The sequence below is a fragment of the Globicephala melas genome, chromosome 19, assembly GCF_963455315.2.
Source record: "Globicephala melas chromosome 19, mGloMel1.2, whole genome shotgun sequence".
NCBI classification, from domain to species: domain Eukaryota; kingdom Metazoa; phylum Chordata; class Mammalia; order Artiodactyla; family Delphinidae; genus Globicephala; species Globicephala melas.
In genome coordinates this window covers 14380319-14405527 of record NC_083332.1, presented here as the reverse complement: position 1 = coordinate 14405527, position 25209 = coordinate 14380319, and the positions used below count along the sequence as shown (strand labels likewise).

The window sequence follows — 25209 nt, the reverse complement described above, 5'->3', positions numbered from 1 at the left end:
TCCATTTCATTTATGTAAAATCGATAGTAACATCCCTATTTTCACTTCAGAAAGTGATTTAGTGATCTAATTCTTCTGTCTCTCTCTTTATACTCATAGACAAAGGTTTATCAATTTTGCTGTTATTTTCAAAGAACCAACTTCTGGGTTTGTTGATTATTTTTACATAGAATTCTCTATTTAGTTTATCTCTGCTCTAATATTTAGTATTTCTATTCTTCTGATAGCTTTGGGTTTAGCTTGTTCTTTTTCTAGTTCCACATGGTGTAAAGTTAGTTTCTTATTATTTAATTTAATTAATTAATTAATTAATTTTTGGCTGCAGTTGGGTCTTTGTTGCTGCGTGCAGGCTCTCTGCGGCAAGCGGGGGCTACTCTGTTGCAGTGCACAGGCTTCTCATTGTGGTGGCCTCTCATTGCAGTGGATTCTCTTGTTGTGGAGCACAGGCTCTCAGTATGCGGGCTTCAGTAGTTGTGGCACATGGACTCACTAGTTGTGGCTCACAGGCTCTAGAGTGCAGGCTCAGTAGTTGTGGCGCATAGGCTTAGTTGCTCTGCAGCGTGTGGGATCTTCCCAGAACAGGGCTCGAACCCATGTCCCCTGCATTGGCCGGTGGATTCCTAACTACTGTGTCACCAGAGAAGTCCCTAAAGTTAGGTTATTGATTTGAGTTTTTCTTCTTTTTTTAATGTAAATATTTATAGCTGTAACTTCCCCTCTGATTTGGATGCATCCTGTAAGTCTTTGTATCTTGTGTTTTTATTTCAATTCGTCTCAAGATATTTTCTAATTTCCCTTGTGATTTCTTCTCTGATACGTTGGTTAAGAGTGTGTTTAATTTCCACATTTTTTGTGGATTTCCCACTTGCCTACTGCTACTGTTATTTCTAGTTTCATTCTATTGTGATTGGTAAATATACCTGGTATATTTTCAGTCTTTTAAATTTTACTAAGACTTGTTTTGTGGCTTACTATATATCTATCCTGGAGAATGTTCCATGTGCACTTGAGAAAAAATGAGTTTTCTGCTGTTATTGGGTATGTACTGTATATGTCTGTTGGTTTAAAGTGTTGTTCAAGTTCTCTATTTCCTAACTGATCTTCTGTCTCACTGTTTTGTTCATTACTGAAAGTGGAGTATTGAAGTCTCCAACTACTATTGTGTAAAAATTTCTACCTTCAATCATGTCATTTTTTGCTTCATATAATTTTCAGCTCTGTTTGTAGGAGTATACTATGAACAGAATGTTTGTGTGACCCCTAAATTCATATGTTGAAGTTCTAACCTCTAATGTGATAGTGTTTGGAGATGGGGCCTTTGGGAGGTAATTAGGGTCAGATGAGGTCATGATGCTGGATACCTCATGATGGAATTAGTGCTTTTATAAGAAGAGACATCAGAGAGGTTGGTCACTCTATTTCTCTGTGCTTGGACAAAGAAGTGACGATACTGACACCCTGATCTCCAAATTTCTGCCCCCAGAACTATAAGAAAATTAATTTCTGTTTCTTAAGTCACCCAATTTATGGAATTTTGTTATGGCACCCTAGGCTGACTAAGACAGTGCATATATGTTTATAATTGTTATATTTACTTGATAGATTGAATCTTTAATCAATATCTCTGCCTGACCTCAGAGATAATAGTACAGAAACTTTAGCGACCATACACAACATGGAATACACACTTTCCAAAAAGAGTTTCGAGAAGTCACTAAACAAATCGATGGCTGCAGTCCTCAACAAAAAAATCAGCAATCCCTGAGGAGGAGAAGAATCTGATTTCCACAGTTACAACATTATTTTATTCAAAATGTCCACATCTCAGGGCTTCCCTGGTGGCACAGTGGTTGAGAGTCTGCCTGTCGATGCAGGGGATGTGGGTTCGTGCCCTGGTCCAGGAAGATCCTACATGCCGCAAAGTGGCTGGGCCCGTGAGCCATGGCCACTGAGCCTGCACGTCCGGAGCCTGTGCTCTGCAACGGGAGAGGCCACAACAGTGAGAGGCCCGCGTACCACAAAAAAAGAAAAAAAAGTCAAAACGTCCACATCTCAACAAAAAATTACAAGGCATATAAAGACAAAGGAAAAGTATGTCCCATTCATATGTTAAAAAAGAATTTGACAGGAACTATCACTGAGGAAACCCAGACATTGGATTTACTAGTCAAATACATTAAGCCAACTATCTCAAATATACTCAGTGAGCTAAAGAAAACCATGGACAAAAAAAACTAAAGGAAATTTTTTAAATATATGAACAAATATGAATGTCAGTCAAAAGATAGAAATTATAAAAAGGAACTAAAAAGAAATTCTGGAACTGAAAAGTACAATAACTGAAATGAAAAATTCACTAGAGGAGTTCAATGGCAGACCTGAGGGAGGTAGGAAACTTAGTGAACTTGAAGATAAGGCAATTAAAATGATCTAGTGTGAAGAGCACAAAGAAAAAAGAGTGAAGAAAAATGAAGAAAACCTGTGAGACCTGTGTGACGACATCAAGCATACCAATATATGTATAATAGGAGCCCAGAAGGAGGAGAGAGAAAAGAACAGGAAAAATATTTGAAGAAATGACTGCCAAAATCTCCCCAAACATGATGAAGAAATGAAATATATACATCCAAGACTCTCAATAAGCTGCAAGTAGGATAAGCTCAAAGGGGTACACACTGAGACATGTAATATTTAAATTATTGACAAGCAAAGAAAAGACAGAACATTGAAAGCAGCAAGAGGTAATCAATTTGTCACATACCAGGGAGCTTCAATAAGATTAACAGCTCATTTCTTATCAGAAACCATGAAAGACAGTGAGATGGTATAGTTAACATCCTGAAAGAGAAAAACAAAAACAAAATGTTGACAGTTGTTCTATAGCTAGCAAAATTTCTTTCAAGAATGAAGAAGAGGGGACTTCCCTGGTAGTCCAGTGGCTAAGACTCTGTGCTCCCAATGCAGGGGGCCTGGGTTCGATCTCTGGTCAAGGAACTACATACCACATGCTGCAACTAAGAGCTACATGCTGCAATGATGATCCTGTGTGCCACAGCTAAGACCCAGAGCATTGAAATAAATAAATATTTTTAAAAAGAATGAAGAAATTAAGATATTCCCAGATAAAAACTGAAGGAGTTTACTAGTAGACCTTCTGTTGTGACTTCGTTAAATTAACATTTGGGGCTACTTAAGAGCCCCAGGGTGTTGGATGGTGAACTGCAGTTGACAAAAGGGTCACAAAGGAATTGAAATAGAGAAGTTTATTACTCACAGGTCCTGGAGGAGGTACACAGCACACCTCAAGGGGGCATGCAGGGAAGTCAAGGGTGCAGGCAGAGAGCACAGCAGGCTGTAGGGCACATGTCTTTATTAGGGTCTGTGGGTAGAGTGTTTTGGGGTTCCCATGCTAAGTCCAGATTGGTTGATTCAAACCAAAAAGAATGGGGTTTCAGTAAGCTTTGTGGAGGTCTTATCAAAGGAGAACACAAGGGTAAGGCCCTAGGAGGCAGGGGAGTCTGATTATTACAAAGACCATTGTGGGGGGGGGTCCTATCAGGAACTTACATTTACTTGTGACTCTCTGGGTAGTTACTTATGGCATGTGCTTGGTGGGGGAGCTACTGTTAATTCAAGGCCCTTGCAGGTCACTTGACTACACAAAAGGATGCCAAGGCAGCAATGTTATGAAATAGTTTAGCTAAACTCTCGAGACCTTCCTTATAAGAAATGCTTTAGTCTAAAATGAAAGGACAGTAGATAGTAACTTGAAGCCATAAATACATAGGAAAATATAAAAACCAGTATTATTGTACTTGGTTGGAACTCCTCTTTTTTCTCTATGACTTAAAAGCAAAGCATAAAAAAGAATAAATTTATGTTAATGGATACACAGTGTACAAAGGTATAACCTGTGACAATAATATAAAGAGGGGGGAAAGAGCTGTATAGGAGCAGACTATATACTAGTGAGGCTAAGTTGGTATTATTCAAACTATGTTATAAAATTTAAGATGTTAATTGTAATCCCCAAGGCCAACACTAAGAAAGTAACTAAAAATATACAGAAAAGGAAAAAAGAGAATCAGTCACATACTACTAAAAATTTAACTAAATACAAAGCAGATGCACACTGCACGTTACAGGGGGGGAAATATAAATTTCCCTTAAAATATAAATTTTATTTCATCAAATACATTCTTTTTTTTCTTTTTCTTTTTCTTTTGGCTGTGCTGCGTGGCTGGTGGGATCTTAGTTCCCCGACCAGGGATCAAACCCAGACTCACATCAGTGAAAGCACTGAGTCCTAACCACTGAACTGCCAGGGAGTTCCCATCAAATACATTCTTAAATATGTTTTTATTATAAATTCTTATTTACCAATGGAAATTGCCTTTTTATATCTTTAATTCTAGAGATACATATATTTTAAAATTTCAAAGAATTAGCAAAGTTTTAAGAAATATCTCTCCACACACCATTAACATGTATCACTGTTTTTTTAATGGGAGATCTTTTTAAAAATATATTTATTTATTTATTTTGGCTGCGCCGGGTCTTAGTTGCAGCATGCAGGTTAGCATGTGAGATCTAGTTCCCTGACCAGGGATCAAACCCAGGTCCCCTGAACTGGGAGCACAGAGTCTTACCCACTGGACCACCGAGGAAGTCCCAACTTGTATCTTTTTTAAAAACGTATTTACTTGGATTGAATAAAACAATATTGGCTACATTCTTTTTTTTTGGTACCAGATATTATGACCAGCAGTATGGAAAGAGAGATAAAAGATATGAATTAGTTCTAAAGCATATCATAGTTTAATTGGTGAGGCCAGAAGAGTGTAAAATGTAAAAATATAAAATAGTGAAACTAGGGAATTCCCTGGCGGTCCAGTGGTTAGGACTCCATGCTTCCACTGCAGGTGGCCTGGGTTCGATCCCTGGTCAGGGAACTAAGATCCTGCATGCCTCGCAGTGAGGCCAAAAATAAATAGATACATAAAATAAAATAGTGAAACTAGTTAGAAATGTAAAGCAAATATTCTCAAAATTCTAGCATAATCATAGGTTTTTATTAATTTCGCCATTTGGGAGGAGAGGGTAGTGACATTACACTTCTCGAAAACTAAAAAGAAATGCAAAGAAGGGACAGCATTTTTTAAAAACTCAAGAGGTAGCGTGGACCAAGCATTTTGTATCCAGCCAAGTTTTCCTTCCAGTACAAGGCCATAGAAAAATAGTTTTCAATATGTGTGCATTCCCATAGTCCTTCTGGAGGAATCTATGAGAGGGCAAGCTTCATCCAATCAGGAGTTTACTGGGAGGGCTTCCCTGGTGGAACAGTGGTTAAGCATCCACCTGCCAATGCAGAGGACATGGGTTGAAGCCCTGGTCAGGGAAGATACCACATGCCGTGGAGCAACTAAGCCAGTGCGCCACAACTACTGAGCCTGTGCTCTAGAGCGCACGAGCCACAACTACTGAAGCCCCTGCGCCTAGAGCCTGAGCTCTGCAACAAGAGAAGCCACTGCAGTGAGATGCCTGAGCACTGCAACAAAAAGTAGCTCCCACTCGCCACAACTAGAGAAAGCCTGCGCACAGCGGCAAAGACCCAATGCAGCCAAAAATAAATAAATCAATTTATATTAAAAAAAAGTTTACTGGGAAAACCAGTAAAATGACTGAAAGTCAGCATTTAATATACTTATTATATATTATTACATATTATACATATCCAATGGTTTACCTAGTTTTCCTCAAAATAACATCTTGCAAAATTATAAGGCAATATCACAACCAGGATATTGACATTGATATACTCTGATTATCTTATTTAGATTTTCCCAGTTTTACTTGTACTCATTTGTATGTGTATCCACATGTCTCTGTGTGTTTAGTTCTATACAATTTTATCACATGTAGGTTTGTGTATCCACCAACTTTGTCAAAATATAGAACAGTTCATCACAAGAATCCATTGAATTGTCCTTTTATAACCACCACATCCCTCCTATTCTTTCATTCCCCCATCCTTAATCCCTGGCACCCACTAATATTTTCTACATCATATAATTTTAGCATTTCAAGTATGTTATATAAATGGAATCATATATTATGCTACCTATTGAGATTGTATTTTTCTTTCCAATCAGCATAATTCCCTGGAGATTCATCCAAGTTGCTGTGTGTGTCAATAGTTCATTTTTTGTTTTAAAGTTTTAATTGCTGATTATTATTCCATGGTGTGGATGTACCATGTTTTTTTTAACCAGTCACTTGCTAAAGGACATCTGAATTATTTTCAGTTTTTGGCTATTTCAAACAAGGCTGTTACGAATATTTGTGGACTTTCAATTTTACGGTTCAATACATTTTTTATTTCCCTTGAAACTTCCTCTTTGACCCATGAATTATTTAAGTGTGTGGATTAATTTCCAAATGTTTGATGTTTTCTTATTGTTTTTTATTAATTCTAGTTTGATTCCATTATGGTCAGAGAACATATCTATATGATTTCAATTCTTTTAAATCTGTTGATGTTTGTTTTATGACCCAGCATACAATCTATCTTGGTGAATGCTCTATGAGTCCTTAAAAGAATGTATATTCTGCTGTTAGTGGGTGGAATGTTCTATAAACATTTAATTATATAGTTCTAAGACTGAATAAAAGTAAAACGAACAATGTCACTAGGATCACTAGGACCATATATGTATTTATATTCTGGTATATCTGTGTAAGTTTTCTATAGGGGATATATCTATTCTATATCTATATGCTTAATATGTCTATATACTAAGTCATTGGGCATATGCATCTTTAAAGCTAATAGGTATTGCCTATGTTTCCAAAGTAGTTATGATTTTCACTCTCACCAGCAGATGAAATTACCATTTCTCCAAATCCTCACCAACTCTTGATACTTGCCAACTTTATTTTTGCCAATAGACATTTGTGAGCAGGTGTCTGTGTAGTTCTGGTTCACATCCCTGATTACTAATGAGGAGGAACAATTTTTCTTATGTTTATTGATAATTTAGGTTTTCTTTTCTGTAAAATGCGTATGGATTTCTACAATTTTCAACTCACTTATTTGTTTTTCTGACTGAAAGGAGTTTGCATTTTGAAGATATTCATCCACCCTTGTGCCAGTTATCAATTTATTGCCTCACAGCTCCAAATTTAACTTTCAGTACCTGCTGTACTATAATGGACTGGCTTCTAAGCATTTTCTCCTTTAGAGTGAGCATGATGTTGAGCTTTTCAATAGGCTTCTCTTACTGGACCTGGTGTGCAGTGTTTTGCTTTTTCTTGCTCCTCCTGTATGACTGTTTAGTAGTGCAGGTATGTGAGAACATTCAGTGCTGTTTTGCCCCAGCCATGTACCTAGAGAGCATATAGTCTCTTGGAACTCTGCAGCCCAGCCAAGGCCAACAGACTAACTTCCTGATGCAGATAATGTGAACTGTAGTCCTTGGGCCACAGCAGCTTCTGACTCTCCCTAGGTGCCCACACACAAGCTGTGGGTCACTTATGCCTCGGCAGTTTCCCATCGCCCTTTCAATGCAGACACCGTGTTCTCCAAACCTTGTACCAGTACCTCAACGATACCATTTGCAATTCAGTTGTGTTCCAAAGGATTGTTTCCTGTTTGTTCGATGACTATAGATCAGCTCTGGCCCTGGAAACCCACCCAAATTCTCCACCATCCAGTGGGCTGAAACCACACCTTCTGTGAAACTTGAACTGAACCCCAGAGTTAGAGATGGGGCCCACCTTCAAAATTTATCTTTTCTTTGATATTCTTGCTCAGCCTTTGGGTACTCTTCAGAGTTCTTTTACATCTTGCAGTTACTCTTCTACCACAGTTTGATATTTCTTTATACTCCATCTTGATCTAGAACTGGAAGTAAAATATATCCTTTAATAGCCACATTAAATATTTACCTTAACTGGAATTAATGATGCATTAGGATTTATTTCTACACTCTTATAGAAATTAATCTTTGAGCAAATGAGAGGGAAATTGCATATCACTTCTGAAAATGTTTCACTGAGTCACAGGACCATAACTGTTAGGGGAGAATGGGAAATTTGTTATCGAGCTGGGTAGCCAGGTGCCCAGGAGGAAAATGAGAATTTTGGAATTCTGTCAGAATTATGGTACATCAACAAAAGAATAATATATAGCTATAAGAATTATATGCCACCATAAGAACAAAGAACTCTTCATATCTGAGAAGCTCTCAGGGACAAAATATATTTTCCGAGAATGCCCACTGAAATATATCCCATCTTATATGCTTTCTTAAAACATGACACTCTCCCATCAAGATATGCCTGCCTAGTATGATCCTTGGCATTGATCTTAGTAATATTTTTTCTGATCTGTCTCTTCATGCAAGGGAACAAAAGCCAAAATAAAACAAATGGGACTACATCAAATTAAAAAGCTTTTGCACAGTGAAGGAAACTATCAACAAAAGTGAAGCCTACTGAATGTGAGAAAATATTTGCAAATAATATATCCAATAAGGGGTAAATACCCCAAATATACAAAGAACACATACAACTCAACATCAAAAAAACAAATGACCTAATTAAAAAATGGGCAGAGGACCTGAACATTTTTCCAAAGAAGACATACAGATGGCCAATAGACATATGACAAGACGCTCAACATCACGAATCATCAGGGAAATGCAATCAAAACTGCAATGAGATACCACCCCACACCTGTCAGAATAGCTATCATCAAAAAGACAACAAATAGCAAATGTCGGCAAGAATGTGGAGAAAAGGGGACCCTTGTGCATTGTTGGTGGGACTGTAAATTGATGCAGCTACTATGGAAAACAGTATGGAAAGTCCTCCAAAAGTTAAAAATAGAACTGCCATATGATCCAACAATTTCTCTTCTGGGTATTTACCCAAAGAAAACAAAACCACTAATTCAAAAAGGTATATGCTCCCAGTTGTTCACCTCAGCATTACTTACAAGCTAAGATATGGAAGCAACCTAAGTGTCCATCGATAGATGAATGGATAAAGAATATGTGGTACATATATTCTATGGAATATTAGTCATAAAAAATGAAATCTTGCCATTTTTGATAACATGAATGGATCTAAAGGGTATTATGCTCAGTGAAATAAGACCAAGACAAATACCATATGATCTTACTTATATGTAGAGTCTAAAAAACAAACAAAATGAAAACACTCATAGATACAGAGAACAAATGGGTGGTTGCCAGAGGGGAGAACGGGTGTTTGGGGCAGGGGGATAGGTGAAGGGGATAAAGAGGTACAAGTCTCCAGTTACAAAATAAATAAGCCATGGAGATGCAATACACAACATAAAGAATATGGTCAATAATAATAACTTTGTATGGGGATGGATGTTACTATATTTATCATGGTGATCATTTCATAATGTATGCAAATTCCAAATCACTATGTAGTACACCTGAAACAACATATTTATTGTATGTCAACTATATTTCAATAATAAAAAATAAGTGCTTCAGAAATTTTAAAAAAGGTGTAGCTGCTTAAAGCAATAGAGAATGGCAGAAGTGAAATTATGTGACTTCCAAGACTAGGTATGGAAGCATCTTTTTATTTATTTGGTTGCACTGGGTCTTAGTTGCGGCAGGTGGGCTCCTTAGTTGTAGCTCGCCTGCTCCTTAGCTGCGGCCGGCAGGCTCCTTAGTTGCGGCAGGTGGGCTCTTAGTTGCAGCTTGCCAGCTCCTTAGTTGTGGCATGCAAACTACTGGTTGCCGCATGCATGTTGCAACTAGCTCCCTGACCAGGGATCGAATCCAGGCCCCCTGCATTGGGAGCTCGGAGTCTTAATCACTGCGCCACCAGGGAAGTCCCCTGGAAACATCTTTATGGCATATTGTATTTTCCAAATAATGGCCACAACATATCCTATTCTACTAGCTCTTCTTATTTTGTGACACTTCTTTCGTTGAGTTGTAACTGCCTCATCCAAAGGAGTATGACACAATGATGTTATGTGATTTCTGAGGTTAGATCATAAAAGTTACATGCACTTCTTCTTCTTTGGGACACACTCTTGGAAGCCGTCATCATGTTAAGCAGCCACATAGAGATATCACATGTAGGTATTGTGGCTGACCATCCTGCAGTCCAGTTGACAGTCAGAATCAACTGCCAGGCATGTGAGCAAGTGAGTCTTTTGATGATTCTAGCCTTCAGCCATCAAGTGACTCGTAGCTTTCAAGCCACCCCATTTGAGATGAGCTGTTGCTGCCAAGCCCTGTGCAAATTTTTGTAGATGTGTGAGCTAAATGATTATTGTATTTTAAGCCAAGTTTGGGGCAGTCATTACGCAGCAATAGAAACTTGAACGATTGCCAAAACGTGTTAAGTGAAAAAGCAAGGCACATTAAAAATATACATATATATAGTTTATATATTTAAAAAAACAAATAGAAAAAGATTACATTCGAGTTATATATGTATATATATTTTCATAACATATGTAGTTTCATATGGACAATTTACATAAATAGGTCATTTCCTGATGGATTTGTACCATAGCCTGGAGACTGTTTGGGGGATTTGAGTCATAGGCTTTTGCAGGCTAGGTTAGGGTTTCATTAACAGAACACTTACCTCAAAGTTTTCCCTCAGGAAGCTTTCAAACTACTTGCTATTGTTTAATTACAATGCCAAAGATCGTTGGGTAAATACAGTTTTAAGCCTGATGATTTCTTTTGCTTACTGGCCCCCTTGCTCTTTCAGTTTTCTAGCCTTTTAAAGTTCCCACGCAACAATTAATTATACTGTACGTTAACTATCTCATTTTAGTGACTATTTCCTCTCTCTTTTCTTTTAAACCCCAAACTTCTCATCTCCCATACTTTCAGCTAACCTTGCTTACCACTTCATGAAAGCACTGAAGGAATCGGAACACTTCCCAAGACTTCTTCTATGTCATTTACTCACTTCCCATCATCTGCACCCCATATCCTGCCATTTTATTGCCAGGAATAAGCCTCCCATGGTATCACCTAAAAACCTAATCCTTCCATCCACTAATCTTATCCCCTCTACCTATATAAGGTCATTGCTCCACTAATTTTCACTTCTTTGTCCTGAATCATCCACTCGCTGCCGCTGCCGCCCCCGCCCCCGGCTTACTGGATTATTCCAATCAGCATACAGAATTGCTATTAATTCTCCCATCCTGAAAACAAACAAAAATACTCCTATTCCTACTGCTACACTAATTATTAACATATTTCTTTGCTTTTTTTGCAGCAAAACATCTCCAAACAGTGTATTCAATTTCTCTTATCAGGCTTTCACTTCAATCACTCTAAAACAAAGACAACAAAAATAACTCTGCTCTTTTCAAGGTCAACAGTAACATCAATATTGCTACATCCAGTAGCCAATTCTCAAGCCTTGCACAGTTAATTATGTAACCTGCCAACGGATACCATTGATTATCCTTCCTTTGACTCACTTTCATTTGGCTTCTGTAATGTCAGACTCTTGGTTTTCCTTCCATCTCATGGTCTTCCTTAGCGTCTTTTGCTGGTCTGTCCTTTTATCCTTGAACTCTTAATGCTGGAACACACTGTGGATCGGTCTTTGCTATTCTTCTTCTCTCATTTACATGTAGGTCCTTAAAAATCTTAGCCTGCCTCCTTATTTTAAGTATAGGCAATAACTACCAAATTAATATAATCTCTACCATAGTACAAGCTAGAACAACCAAGTGCCCACTCAACATTGTCATTTTGTGTCTAAAAGACATTTCAAACATTCAAAACTGAACTCCCAGTCTTCTCCCACAAAACTGATGGAACTGTAGCTTTCCATATCTCAGCTGATGGAAACACATCTTTCCAGTTGCTAGGAACCAAAACCTTTGAGTTAATGTCACCCTGGACTTTTATCTTCCTCTCACAACTGACATCTAGTCCCTAAACAAATCTTGCCTGCTCCATCACATTTACCATATATCTATAATCCAACCACTTCTTACCACTGTTACCATCCTGCTCTGAGCCACCATCATCTTTCATCTAAATTAATGCCATAGCCTCCTACCCACTTAGTTTGTTTGTTTTAATAGCAACATGTCAGATCATGTCCTCTGCTCGAAACTCTCCAAGGGCTGCCCATTTCCCTCTGAATAAAATCCAAAATGCTCACAATGACTTACAAGGCCTTACAAGATATGGCCCTGTTATCTGACCTCCTCTATCAATCATCTCCTTGCACAGACGTCTACAGTAGCTTCCCTGATATTCCTCAAATACACCAGCATAGTCCCATTGTGAAGCCTTTGCTCTAGCTTTTTCCTCTGTCTGGTATGCTCTTCCCTTAGATAACCGCAGACTTACTCCTTCATACCTTCAAATCTTGACTCAAATCCTTCCTTCTCCATGGTCGACTCTGATCATTTTATTTCATACAGCAAAAAATATTATCATATTCCTCTCAACTCCTTCTGAATGACCTCCCCCCATATCATTTATGTTCTAACATACTCTACAATTTATTATTATTCCATCTCCTCCTGCTAGAATTGCTCATTAATACAGTATATCCTAAACACCTATGATAGTAGCTGGAATACAGTAAATAATAAATATAACTAATTTTAGAATGACAGGCTTGGGTGGGGAAAGCATTTTAAAGTCATCTTTGCTAGGAGGCTCACTGCCTTTGCATGGTTGGGGCAATGGTCTCACTTTTTTGTTCAGACTGCTACTTTAAATCACTATAAATGGCTTCAGTTGGGGATGGAGAATCGGTTTGGTGTTTTGAATCCCATAAGTTTCAAAACTGTGAATTTACCATCAACCTGGATTGAGCACCTGCAGGCCTGACATAGCATCTCTTAACAAAGCAATGTCACTTTCAATCTCTGCTAGCAGCCTCTCTGTAGCTAACTGTACACTAAATTCATCTCTTTCACAGGACATTACTGAAAGCAGAAAGAAACATCCAACACACACATTCTGAATCACTCCTTCCATTTCCCCTAACATTACAGCCTTAATTGGTACAAGATCTTCCTTGTAAGATGGTAAGGAGTCTGCTCATTTCAGTTTCCTAGCCTGAAATGAGCAGATCCTCATTCTCCATCGCCCTAAGTTAATGCCATATTTGAGATTTCTTTTACCCACAGCACTCCACTTCCAGGTACAAACTTTTATATCCATAATAATTATTAATGTCAATAACAAAATGACAACAGCATCAACAAATAAGAAGTTTAATTTTATATAAAGAAATACAGAAGGCAGGCAGACCCAAATTGGTATGACTGTTTCATAAAATCAGCATAGGTGTAGACGTGTTCTGTATTTCTGCTCCAACATCCTTAATACCCAGATACCATTCTCAAGGTCCCCATAAAATTGCCAGAGGTGCAGATTAAATATCCACATTGTAGGCAGGGAAACAAAAAAAGTGCAGGGAGGAAATAAGGATTTCTTAAATGTCCTATTCATACAAATACCACTTACATCTTGTGGATCTGCAAGGGAGGCTGAGATAGCTTTTCAGCCAAGAATTCTATTACTGAAAAAGGGAAAATGAATATTGGGTAGGGAAATAGCAGTCTCTGACACAGATTCTTATCAGTTTTCATAGCAAAATAGTCTATAAATGTCAGTTTTTTGGTTTAATTCAAAAGCTGTGCATTCAAGTTTTTAAAAATTTCCTAGTATAAAGATTTATTTTGGCTATCCAATTTTTTTCATTTCTAAGTAACATTCTTGAACTGTGGTCAGAGATGGTAGAAAATATGAGCTTTTGGACTTTGTTACAATTCACTTCACACCTCTTCAGCAATCCACTGATTAAATGTACAGGTGGTTTTTTTTTACTCTATGAATTTCCTCGTACAGCATATGGGATGAGATGTGAATGAAAGCTTTCTCATATTCATTATAGCATACAGTGCCTCCCACTCAAAAAATCAGGGTTAAATGTTAATGAAAGATTCTCAACATTCATTATACTAATAAATGTCCTCCTCTCATGCAAATTCTCTAAAATGACATGAGTCATAATGGTACCTTATATCTGTGATATGCTATGTTGAAGGCACTGTCCTAAGAACTTTATTATGTAACTACTTACATAATACTTCCAAGAATCTTATAAAGAATTAGTCTTAGGTCTATCTGATAACTGATTAAACCAAAGCAGTGGTTAATTATCATGTTAAATGTCACAAAGGAAATCAACTGAGTCAAGATAATGTTGAAAAAGACATGCTATGGCTAAAAGTCTTCCTATATTTACATTAACAGAATTATTCCCTATTATAATTTGCTAAAGTTTAGTAGGTTTTTCTACATGGATTACATTATCATTATCTTTCCCCCATACAAATTCACTGATGCTGAACTTTATGAAGCAAATGTGTTTGCATATTCACATTTTAAGAATTCTTTGATGATAATGAATTAATGACCAGAGAAGGCTCTCTATATTAGTCACAAGCATCAGATAATTCATATATAAACTTGTGAGCCATGACTGAAGTCTATTTCACATTCCTTATATTCAAAAGATTTCTCACTGATATGAACCCTTTGATGTTGAGTTAGCTGTGAACCACGAGTAAAGGCCTTCCCACATTCCTTACACTGATATGGTTTCTCACCAGTATGAACTCTCTGATGTCGAGAAAGATGTGAGCTCTGAGTAAAGGCTTTTCTACACTCTTTGCATTCATAGGGTTTCTCACCAGTATGGATTCTCTGATGTAGAGTAAGTTGAGAACCGTGACTAAAGGCCTTCCCACATTCCTTGCATTCATAGGGTTTTTCTCCAGTGTGAATTCGCTGATGTTGAGTAAGTTGTGAACCACGAATAAAGGCCTTCCCACATTCCTTACACTGATATGGTTTCTCACCTGTATGAATTCTCTGATGCTGTATAAGTAGTAAGCCACGAGCAAAGGCCTTCCCACATTCATTACATATGTAGGGTTTCTCACCAGTATGAAGTCTCTGATGTTGAGAAAGATGTGAACTCTGCGTAAAGGCCATTCTACATTCTTTACATTCATAGGGTTTCTCACCAGTATGAATTCTCTGATGTTGAGTAAGCTGTGAGCCACGAATAAAAGACTTCCCACATTCCTTACACTCATAGGGTTTCTCACCAGTGTGAATTCTCTCATGTTGAGTAAGTTCTGAGCCACGACTAAAGGTCTTTCCACATTCTTTACACTCATAGGGTTTTTCACCAGTATGAATCCTTTGATGTCGAGTAAGGAGGGAGCCACGATTAAAGGCCTTTCCACATTCCTTACACTGATAGGGTTTCTCGCCAGTATGAATCCTCTGATGTTGAGTAAGTTGTGAGCCATGACTAAAGGTCTTTCCACATTCCTTACATTCATAGGGCTTCTCATTGGTATGAATTCTCTGGTGTTGAGTAAGTTGTGAGCCACGGATAAAGGCCTTCCCGCATTCTTCACATTTATAGGGTTTTTCACCAGTATGAATCCTCTGATGTTGCATAAGTAATGAGCCGCGAATAAAAGCTTTTCCACATTCCTCACATTCGTATGGCTTTTCCCCATTATGAATTTTCTGATGTTGAGAAAGCTGTGAGCCACAAATAAAAGCTTTGCCACATTCCTTACATTCATAGGGTTTTTCACCGGTATGAATTCTCTTATGAAGAATAAGTTGTGAGAGCTGCGTAAAGACCTTTCTACATTCTTTACATTCATAGAGTTTCTCACCAGTATGAAGTCTCTGGTGCAGAGTAAGTTGTGAGTTCTGAGTAAAGGCCTTCCCACATTCTTTACATTCATAAGGTTTCTCCCCAGTATGGACTTTTTGATGTCGGGTGAGTTGTGAGCTTCGAATAAAGGCTTTCCCACATTCTTCACATTTATATGGTTTTTCACCAGTATGAATCCTATGATGTAAAATAAGTTGTGAGCTCTGAGTAAAGGCTTTCCCACATTCCTTGCATGCATAGGGTTTCTCACCAGTATGAAGTCTCTGATGAAGACTGAGTTGTGAATCACGACTAAAGGCCTTCCCACATTGCTTACATTCATAGGGTTTTTCACCAGTATGAATACTCTGATGTTGAGTTAGGTGTGAAGCTCGTCTAAAAGCCTTCCCACATTCCTTACATTTATAGGGTTTCTCAGTAGAATGACACCTGGGAAGTTGAGATAAGTAAGTATGCTGATTGAAAATAGACATTTTTTCATATATGATCATCCCTTGACTGAAATATTCCTCCTGATTTTCTTGTTGCTTTTCCAATGTGCCTTTGACTTCCAAATAATCTCTGGAATTGGACTCCTTAAGATCACAGTTTTCAAGCCTGGCACTCATTTCCCATTGGGATAATTCTGTTTCATAAGTATCCTCTTTTGGAGTTAAGTCCTTGTTTGCACCCCTTGAAGGCAAGTCTGAAAAATAAGAGAACATCAAAAATTTCTTTTGTCTTTCAAAAGACCTTCCACAGTAGAAAAAACTATATGTGAAAAAATATATATGGAAATAATATCCATAGAAAATAACTGGCTTACCTCAGAGTTTTTCAAATATTGTGTACTACTTGCCTTTCACATCACAACCTGATACATGCAAAGTTTCATAAAACAATACCTATTGTTTTCTATTCTATTCTACACTACACTATTCTAGTCATCTTTTTCTCTCCATCCCACCTTCTCTATCTCACACAAAAAGTCAAAAACCACTAAACTGATTTCATGCTGCAGTAATGTGTTGCTACCCAGAGTTTGAAAAAACATTAGTTTAGAATGATTTCATATATTAATATGTATAAAGGGCACACGAGTGATCAGAGAATAATGAAAACTACACTTAGAAGATAAGGGAAGGGACTTCCTTGGTGGCACAGTGGTTAAGAATCCACCTGCCAATGCAGGGGACACAGGTTCCATCCCTGGTCTGGGAAGATCCCACATGCTGTGGAGCAACTAAGCCCATGCACAACTACTCGGCCTGCGCTCTAGAGCCAGCGAGCCACAACTACTGAAGCCCATGTGCCTAGAGCCCATGCTCCACAATGAGAAGCCACTGTAATGAGAAGCCTACACACCACAACGAAGAGTAGCCCCCACTCGCTGCAACTAGAGAAAGCCTTTGTGCAGCAACAAAGACCCAACACAGCCAAAAACAAATAAATAAATTAATTAATTTTAAAAAAAGAAGATAAGGGAAGAGATTAAGAAAACCTTATAGGTCCGTAGTTCTCAAATTTTGGTGGGGATCAAAATCACCTAGGGACCTTAAAGATTCCCAAATAACCACACAAGACTAACTGAATCTGAATCTAGTGAATCAGAAAAAAGAGCTTGGAAATCTCTAGTTTTAATGCTTTCCACTAACAGATTCTGAATCAACTTCAGATTATGATTAGCTATCTTTGCCTAAAATTTTAAAATAGCTTCCAAATTAAACTTCTAAAATAAAATCCAAATGCCTTCCATGACTTTGAGGAAGCTCTCCATGGTTCCTTCCTAAGTATCTGATTCCCCATGAGCCTTCTCAGCTTTGCTCACTATTTGCCAAACATATTAGCTTCCTTTTAGCTCTGAAAATCACAAAGCCTATTTCAACTTACAACTACCTAGAGCCTGTCCTAGGTCTCTGGACTGTTCTGAATGAGATACTCTATATAAGCCAATTCTCAACCTAAGGTCTCAATTTAAATGCCAGTTCCTGAATCTTAAACATCTATTTCTGGTAACAGAAGACTAGGTAATTTAAATGAACCTTTCTAATGACGAGAGCAATTATACAAATTGGACAAAATATAAATGGCACCTGACTGAAGGCATTAGAGAATTCATATAAGAATAAAGAGTTGGTGGGCCAGAAGTTGAAAGATATGAAAACTCAGAGAAATAAGTCCAACATTTGGGGCTACTTTTCCATTTGGGGAGGTCTTACAATTCTAGAAAAGGCAAGTGAGATGTGGAGAAACTAAACAGTGTTTTGGACCATTTCATGGGTCTTGGGTGACAATAATTGGAGAACAAGACTCAACATAAATTCTCCATACTTTGGGTTGGGAGCCCAGAGGGCTACAATGAGGAATAGGGAGAAACAGTAGACCAGTCTGGGCAGGGTCTGAAGTATGAATCATATTTGAATCATCTCAAACTCAGATATCTGGACTGAGGTAATTCAAGATCGCTTGTCATAAGCAAACCTAAATCTTCACTGAAGATGAAGGCTTAAAATTGCTTTTATAATTTCTCTTTACAGTGTCTAGCTCTCAATAAAAATTGACCAGGTGAATGAGGATAAAAGACAACTTAACTAAAAATCAGGAGAAAAAAGACAAAAGAAACGGACCTATGAGGGCTGTAGTTATGTATCCATCACCACAGTAATGATAAACAACAACAGTTCTACTATTCCTAGATACTCTTGTGCCATCCCTTTGCAGTAGATCTCTCTTCACCCTAGGGGAAGATGCCTGGAAACCACTGATCTGTGTCTTCCCCAATACCTCCCTACAGATGTAAACAAAAGTACATCCATACTAAATTTAAGATAAAAATGCAAAAAGTGATCATATACCTCTCTAATTGCCTAGCCTCTTGCATACTACTTCCTAGGTACTAACCATGGTTACCTTCTTTAGTTCTCCCTATCCTAACCAATGAAAATACCAAGTTGCTTTTGTTTACTTATTTTTAGTTCACCCTGTTTTGTTTCTTTATGCCCTCTCATGTTTTTTCTTATTTACTCTTCTATCCAAGGCAAGTCTATTTGTTCATCCCAGAAGAATATCTTTTATCATTTCTCAGGCACTGCTACAGGTCAAAGACATAACAAAAGGCTTCTGTAATCTTACGGAATGCTGGGGATGTTGGAGAGAAAAAAAAGCAATTATTCAATATAAGGGAAAGAGTCTGGAGTGATAAAGTTCCTGGTATTCTATTTTAAAAAGAGTAGGTTGGATGGACATATAGATCAAGAAAAAGAACACACACAAAATTCTCATACATTACATAATGGGAATGCAAAACAGTACAACCATGATGAAAAACAATTTGGTTGTTTCTTATAAAGATAAACATATACACAGCATATGATCCAGCAATCATAGGTATTTACACTTATATCCAGATAAACATCTGTACACCAAAAATCACAGTAGCTTTATACATAATCGCCAAAAAAATGGAAACACAAATGTCCCTCAAAAGGTGAGTGAATCAACAAACTCTGGTATTTCCATACAATGGAACAATACTCAGCAATAAACAGAAACAAACTACTGATTTATGCAATAATATAGATAAATCCTAAATATATTTTACTAAGTGAAAAAAGCCAGACCCCAAAGGCTATAAATTTTGATTCTCATTTGTATAATATTCTGGAAAAGGCAAAACTGTAGGACTGAAAATAGGTCAGTTTACATAGGTTGGAAGGAGGAAGGATTTGACAACAAAGAGACAGCATGAGGGATTTTAAGGGTGTAATGCAACTGTTGTATATTATGACTGTGACAGTGGATACACCTGATATGTAATGGTGCATCAGATTTCCTGAAGAACACACAAAAAAATGTTGGATAAAACAGGACAAACCACTTTCTAAAATAAAGCCAAGCATAAAAGAAAGTAAAGAAGATCCACAGGGGACACAATGAAATAAAAAACAGAAACTAGAGAGGTAAACATGTTTTGAAGCCACAGCTATCTTCAGGACATTTGCTGTCTTCAATGGCCTACATTTGCATCTTAATGATTAAAAAAAAAAATCCAAGAGACAAGGCCTTGGACCAATAATAGGTCAGGGATTAGAAATAAACCTCTTCACAAAATTGGAACCATCCAAAGTCTACAGTTCAGAGGGAAGAAAAAAATCCTCTGGAGTCAAAGGAAAAAGACAAGGAAATCTTAGTCTTAGAAATTTTAAGAAATTTTTTACTCTGAGATGGGGAGTCATTGGAAGGTTGTGAGAAGCAGCATGACAAACTCTGACTTTGCTTAAAAATGATCCTTCTGGTTATTTTGTTTAAATTAAAAAAAAAAGATAGTCAGTGGGAAAATACAGAAGCTAGGTGGATAGAAGTTAGGAGGCTATAGCAATAATCCACATGGCTCAGGCTAGAGTGTGGAGGAAGGGGTGGAGAAAGTGAGATGTCATTGCATTCTGGATATATTCTGAATGAAGAGGATTTGATGATGGATTGGACATGCAATATGAAAGAGAAAAGTCAAAGAAAACTCTAAGTATTTTGCCTGAGCATCCAGAACAATAAATGTGCTGTTTACTGTGAACTTCTCATTATAGTAGAAGGTTTGGGAGAGAATATCAAGAGTTTGGTTTTGAACTATTTGGTTTTGGACTTTACATGGTAAAGATGTTGAGTAGACAGGCGTATATGGGGTTCTGGCGACATACATGGATTAGATTTATAAATTTGGGAATCGTCGACAAATAGATGACACTTAAAACTATGGGATTTGATGAAATCATCCAGGGAGCCTTTGGACACAGAAGAGATGGGAAGAGAAGGGAAGAAAAGATAAGGGAAGTTTGAGGATTGAGCCCTCGAGCACTTCAACATTTAGAGGTCAGGTCGATGAGAAGAAACTAGCAAAGGAGATTAAGAAGGAGCAGCCAAAAAAAAGAAAAAAAAAAATGAAGGAGCAGCCAATGACAAGGAAGATGGAGAAAAATTAGGAGAGTGTGGAATCCCAGAAGCCAAGTGAAGCAAGTGTTTTAAGGAAGAATGATCAATTATGTCACATGCTGAAAGATGAGGTAAATGGTGACTTCTCATTTAACAAAGTCTTTAGTGACATGGAGGATACTAGTGATCTTCACCAGATAGTTTTGGTGGAGAAATGGGGATAAATTTTGATTGAAGCAGATTTAAGAGAGCATGGGAGAAGAGCTGGAGGTAGGGAGCATGGAAAATTCTTTTGAGAAGTTCTGTTGTAGAAAGTAGCAGAGAAATAGGGCTGTAGCAAGAGGAAAATATGTGTTTAGAGATTTGTGTCTGTTTTGTTTCTCCTTTTAAGATGAGCGAAGTTACATGTTTGTGTGCTTTTAAGTAGCTCTCTGCAAAAAACAACTCTTTGCAGGAACCAGCACTTTGCAGAAGGCCTTTTGCCTTGTCACTTCAGTGAAGCTATATTTTAACTAACTTTTACACCAGATGCCCCCATGCTTAACTAACCTCCAGCCCAATCACACCTTTGAAATCTACTAATCACACAATGCCCTGCCTAATCTGTTGATTCTTTCCTTAAAGAAGCAGAAATGAAGAATAAGTAATTAACGGATGACAAGATCCTTTCCCCAGCCTTCCTTTCAGTAATCCCACGAGCAAACTACATGAACAAGATAGCATCTAAAGGAAGACCACAAGAGTCAGTAAGTCTGCACGTAATGGAAAATGACTAGGAATCTGACCCGCTACCTTAATGATTAACTGAGATCGTTTCCCCTTTTATCCCTTTAAAAACTTTCATGGCCAAGCAGAATCTTCGGAGTTGGCTCTGGGACACAAGTCCTCCTTCTCTCCAGGTTGCAAGCCTCCTGAATAAAGCAACCTTTTCTTTTCTAACCAACACTTGTCTTTCAAGTATTAGCTTTCAAGTGGTGAATAGCCGAACCTGAGTTTGGTAACATGCTGATAAAAACGATTATAACAGGGCTTCCCTGGTGGCGCAGCGGCTGAGAATCTGCCTGCCAATGCAGGGGACACGGGTTCGAGCCCTGGTCTGGGAAGATCCCACATGCCGCGGAGCAACTAGGCCCGTGAGCCACAACTACTGAGCCTGCGCGTCTGGAGCTTGTGCTCCACAACAAGAGAGGCCGCGACAGTGAGAGGCCCGTGCACCGCGATGAAGAGTGGCCCCCACTCACCGCAACTAGAGAAAGCCCACGCACAGAAACGAAGACCCAACACAGCCAAAAATAAATAAATAAACAAAATAAAAAACAAAAAAAACAATTATAACAGATATAGACAAGCTGATGTTTCAGGAGACTAAGAGAGCAATCACTTCAACAATGTCCTCAAACAGATGAGTAGGACTGGCATTTAGTATATAAGTGGAGGTACTGGACTTAGATAAAAGCACAGAAATTCATCTATGATAATAGGAAAAGAGGCAGAATGACTATGGGTGCAGGGAGGTAGATTGATGAAGCTTAAGTTTGTAGGAGTTCTTTATCAGTTTCCAGTGAAATCAGCTCAGGGCAATCATCTTAGAGTCAGGCAAGAGGAATCAGAACAGTCATGGCCTTAGGCAACTAACAACTTAGCTCTGAAGTAAAAAAGCAAAAATTGATAGCCATACAAAGAGAAGCTGATAAATCCACAGTCAAAGTAGAGGACTATAATATTGTGATATAATAAAAAGCAGTATATTTGGACTTTGTCCCTGTTTTCTGGGAGAAAGCTCCTTAAACTCTCAGAATTTCCTGAGTGATAAAGGTAAAAAGAATGTTTTTAGTTATTCATAACATGTCCCTTTCAACCACATGAGTTTATGTTAATGAGGTGAGTTTTGGAAAGCCCCCAAGGACAGGAGCTGGTTGCCAGGGGAACCAACCATGTAATTAAAGCATTGGAACTTTCAGCCACTCCCCACCTCTGAAAAAGGGAGAGAGGTTGGAATTTGAATTAATTGCTAATGGCCACTGAGTTCATCAATCATGCCTACATAATGAAGCCTCCATGAAAAATCCTAACAGGAGGGGTTCAGAGAGCTTCTGGGTCAGTGAACACTTTGAAGTGCTAGAAGGGTGGTGCACCTGGAGAGGGCACAGAAGTTCTGCAACTCTTCTCCATGCCTTCCTATAGTGTTAAGCCTTACAGTTGGCTTTTTTTTTCTTTTTTGTAATGCAAGAGTATGACTTAAGCTTTGACTGTCAAGGCATTCACTTCAACCATGTCTGGATCAAATAAACACATTGCCAGGCACATGATTAGATAAAGAGGCAGGCTGAATCAGGCTGTCTCCCCACACTAAGGCTCCTTTGTTTTAGAGATCTTGATTGATTTCAATAATTGACCATTTGGGCCACTTGTTTAAGAATTTAAAATTTGAGTTCAATGTCTGTGCTCCTAAAAAGCAACAGATACTGATGACTGATGGTATTATTGGCAAGATCATATATAACTGTTGTTGAACATAAAAAAACATGGAAATCCACCCAAGTCATTTTACAAAGTTAAATGAACTCGGGTAACAAAACTGGACAAAGAAAGCTCACAAACAGTCCACTCTGTGGAAAACTAATCCAATCTCACAAACATAGGTAAATTTTTAAAAGAAAATATTAGCAACATAGAATCCAGCTGTGTATTTAAGGACTAATACATCATTATCAAATAAGGTTTACCCCACAAATGCAGAAATAGTTCAACATCAGAAAATGTATTTTCAGACTGTCTATTAAAAACTCTAATGGCTCTTCCTTAACCTAATTAAGGGTATTTACCAGAAACCGACAGAAACATACTTAATAAAAAAACTTTAAATTAAACTTTAGAAGCACTCCCAATAAAGTCTGAAAAAAGACAATAATTGTTTTCAAATTGTGATACAGTCAAATATTCAGCTCCTACTGATTAGTTTTCACAAAATGGTACAAATAGAAAAGAAAGGGATCACACATTATATGTATAGAGCAAAATTATCTACCTAGAAATCCAACATGATCCATCACAAAACTATTAGATATTTCTATAAGGTTATTATCAATTTACAGAAAGCAATATTTTGCTCTACCTATATATGTATGTATATATATGATTTTTGTCTGAGAAGAAAATATTTCTATTTATAATATCAACAAAATTTATAAAGTACTGAGGAAATTACTTAACAAGAAATGTGCAAGACCTTTTAAAAAGGCAATGAAACTTTACAGAAGGACATAAAAAGAAAAGTAGATATAGCATGTTCAAAGAAAGAAGGATTCAATATTGAAAGTATGTGAATGGTGCATCAGATTTCCCCAAAACACCATGAAATGCTAGATAATATATATCAAATACCCTTTTACAAGTATGCCATGCTTAAAGGAAAATAAAGCAGATCCAAAGGGGGCAAAATGAAGAGATCATCAGATACTAGAGGTCAGCATGCTCTGAAGTCACAGCTACCCTCAGGACATTTGTTGACTTCAATTGCCCAAAAGTTTATACCTTACTGGAATGAAAAAAACCCAAGAGACAAAAAGCCTTGGGCCCACTAAACGTCAAGGACTAGCACTGAACCTCTTCACAAAATCAGAACTGTCCAAGGCCTACAGTTCAGAGAAAGGAAAAGAAAAATCCATCTGATCTCAAAGGAAAATGACAAGGTACATTTTTGTCTTGCCCTAGACTCTCAATGAAAAGAAGAAAAAATGCTATGGATAATTCATCATTACACAAGAGCCCCTATGCTTGCAAGAAACTGCAGAATTAGACCGGTTCCCCAGAAATTGTAATTGTTGAATGACACATGTAATATAAATGCTTAAAATATATGAAAATATAAAATCAAAACCATGAGGAAAAGAATATATAGAAGAAAAGTAAGATCTAGGGGAGAGGGAAAATAACAAGTCCTAGAAATAAAACAATATAATCAATTATATTAAGATCTTAAAAAAAAATCTTAACACAGCCAGAGAGAAAATACAGATTACTTACAAAAGGAACAACAATGAGACAGATGGTAGACTTCTCAAGAGCAACAACAGAAGCCAGAAGACAGTGGAATAATATCTACAGAATGCTGAGAAAAAAATAATTGTCAGTATAGAATTCCATACCCAGTTAAATCATCAGGCAAGAATGAAGATGAAACAAGGTTATATTACAACAACAGAAATATAAATGAAGAGTATTTACTAACAATAGGTCTTGCTTAATGTATTTCATGATAAATAAAATGATCGCAGTATGAAGGTATGATGGAAGATGAATAGTGTGCAAATAAAACGATATTCATGTGAATAAATCTACAACCAAATATTGCCATTTTGTAAAACAAAAATAATGCCCATTTTGGGAGGTTAAAAGAAAACAGAATTAAAATATTAGTCAACAATAACATATTAAATAGGAAAGATTAACCCAAGTTAAAACATTCTAAGATTCTTTATATTGTCCTGGGAGAAGGAAGACATTAACTATAGCCTTTCTTAAGTATGTACTTGTTAAGTG

At 37.5% G+C, this 25209-nt stretch overlaps 1 protein-coding gene across 5 annotated transcripts in view; it reads right to left on the bottom strand.

Annotated features, from left to right (window-relative positions):
• Nucleotides 1–25209, bottom strand: part of LOC115862591 (zinc finger protein 420) — a 134238-nt gene that overhangs the window by 23850 nt on the left and 85179 nt on the right. For 2 of the 5 annotated variants that reach the window (XM_060288759.1, XM_030874607.2), the window contains one exon: nt 13254–16447. In XM_060288759.1, the coding sequence (XP_060144742.1) occupies nt 14517–16370 (1854 nt within the window). In that variant the 5' untranslated portion in view covers nt 16371–16447 and the 3' untranslated portion in view covers nt 13254–14516. Of the gene's footprint in view, nt 1–2761; nt 2839–13253; nt 16448–24693; nt 24779–25209 lie in introns of those variants that run through there. The other 3 variants (XR_009559989.1, XM_030874608.2, XM_060288761.1) reach the window with 3 other exon arrangements.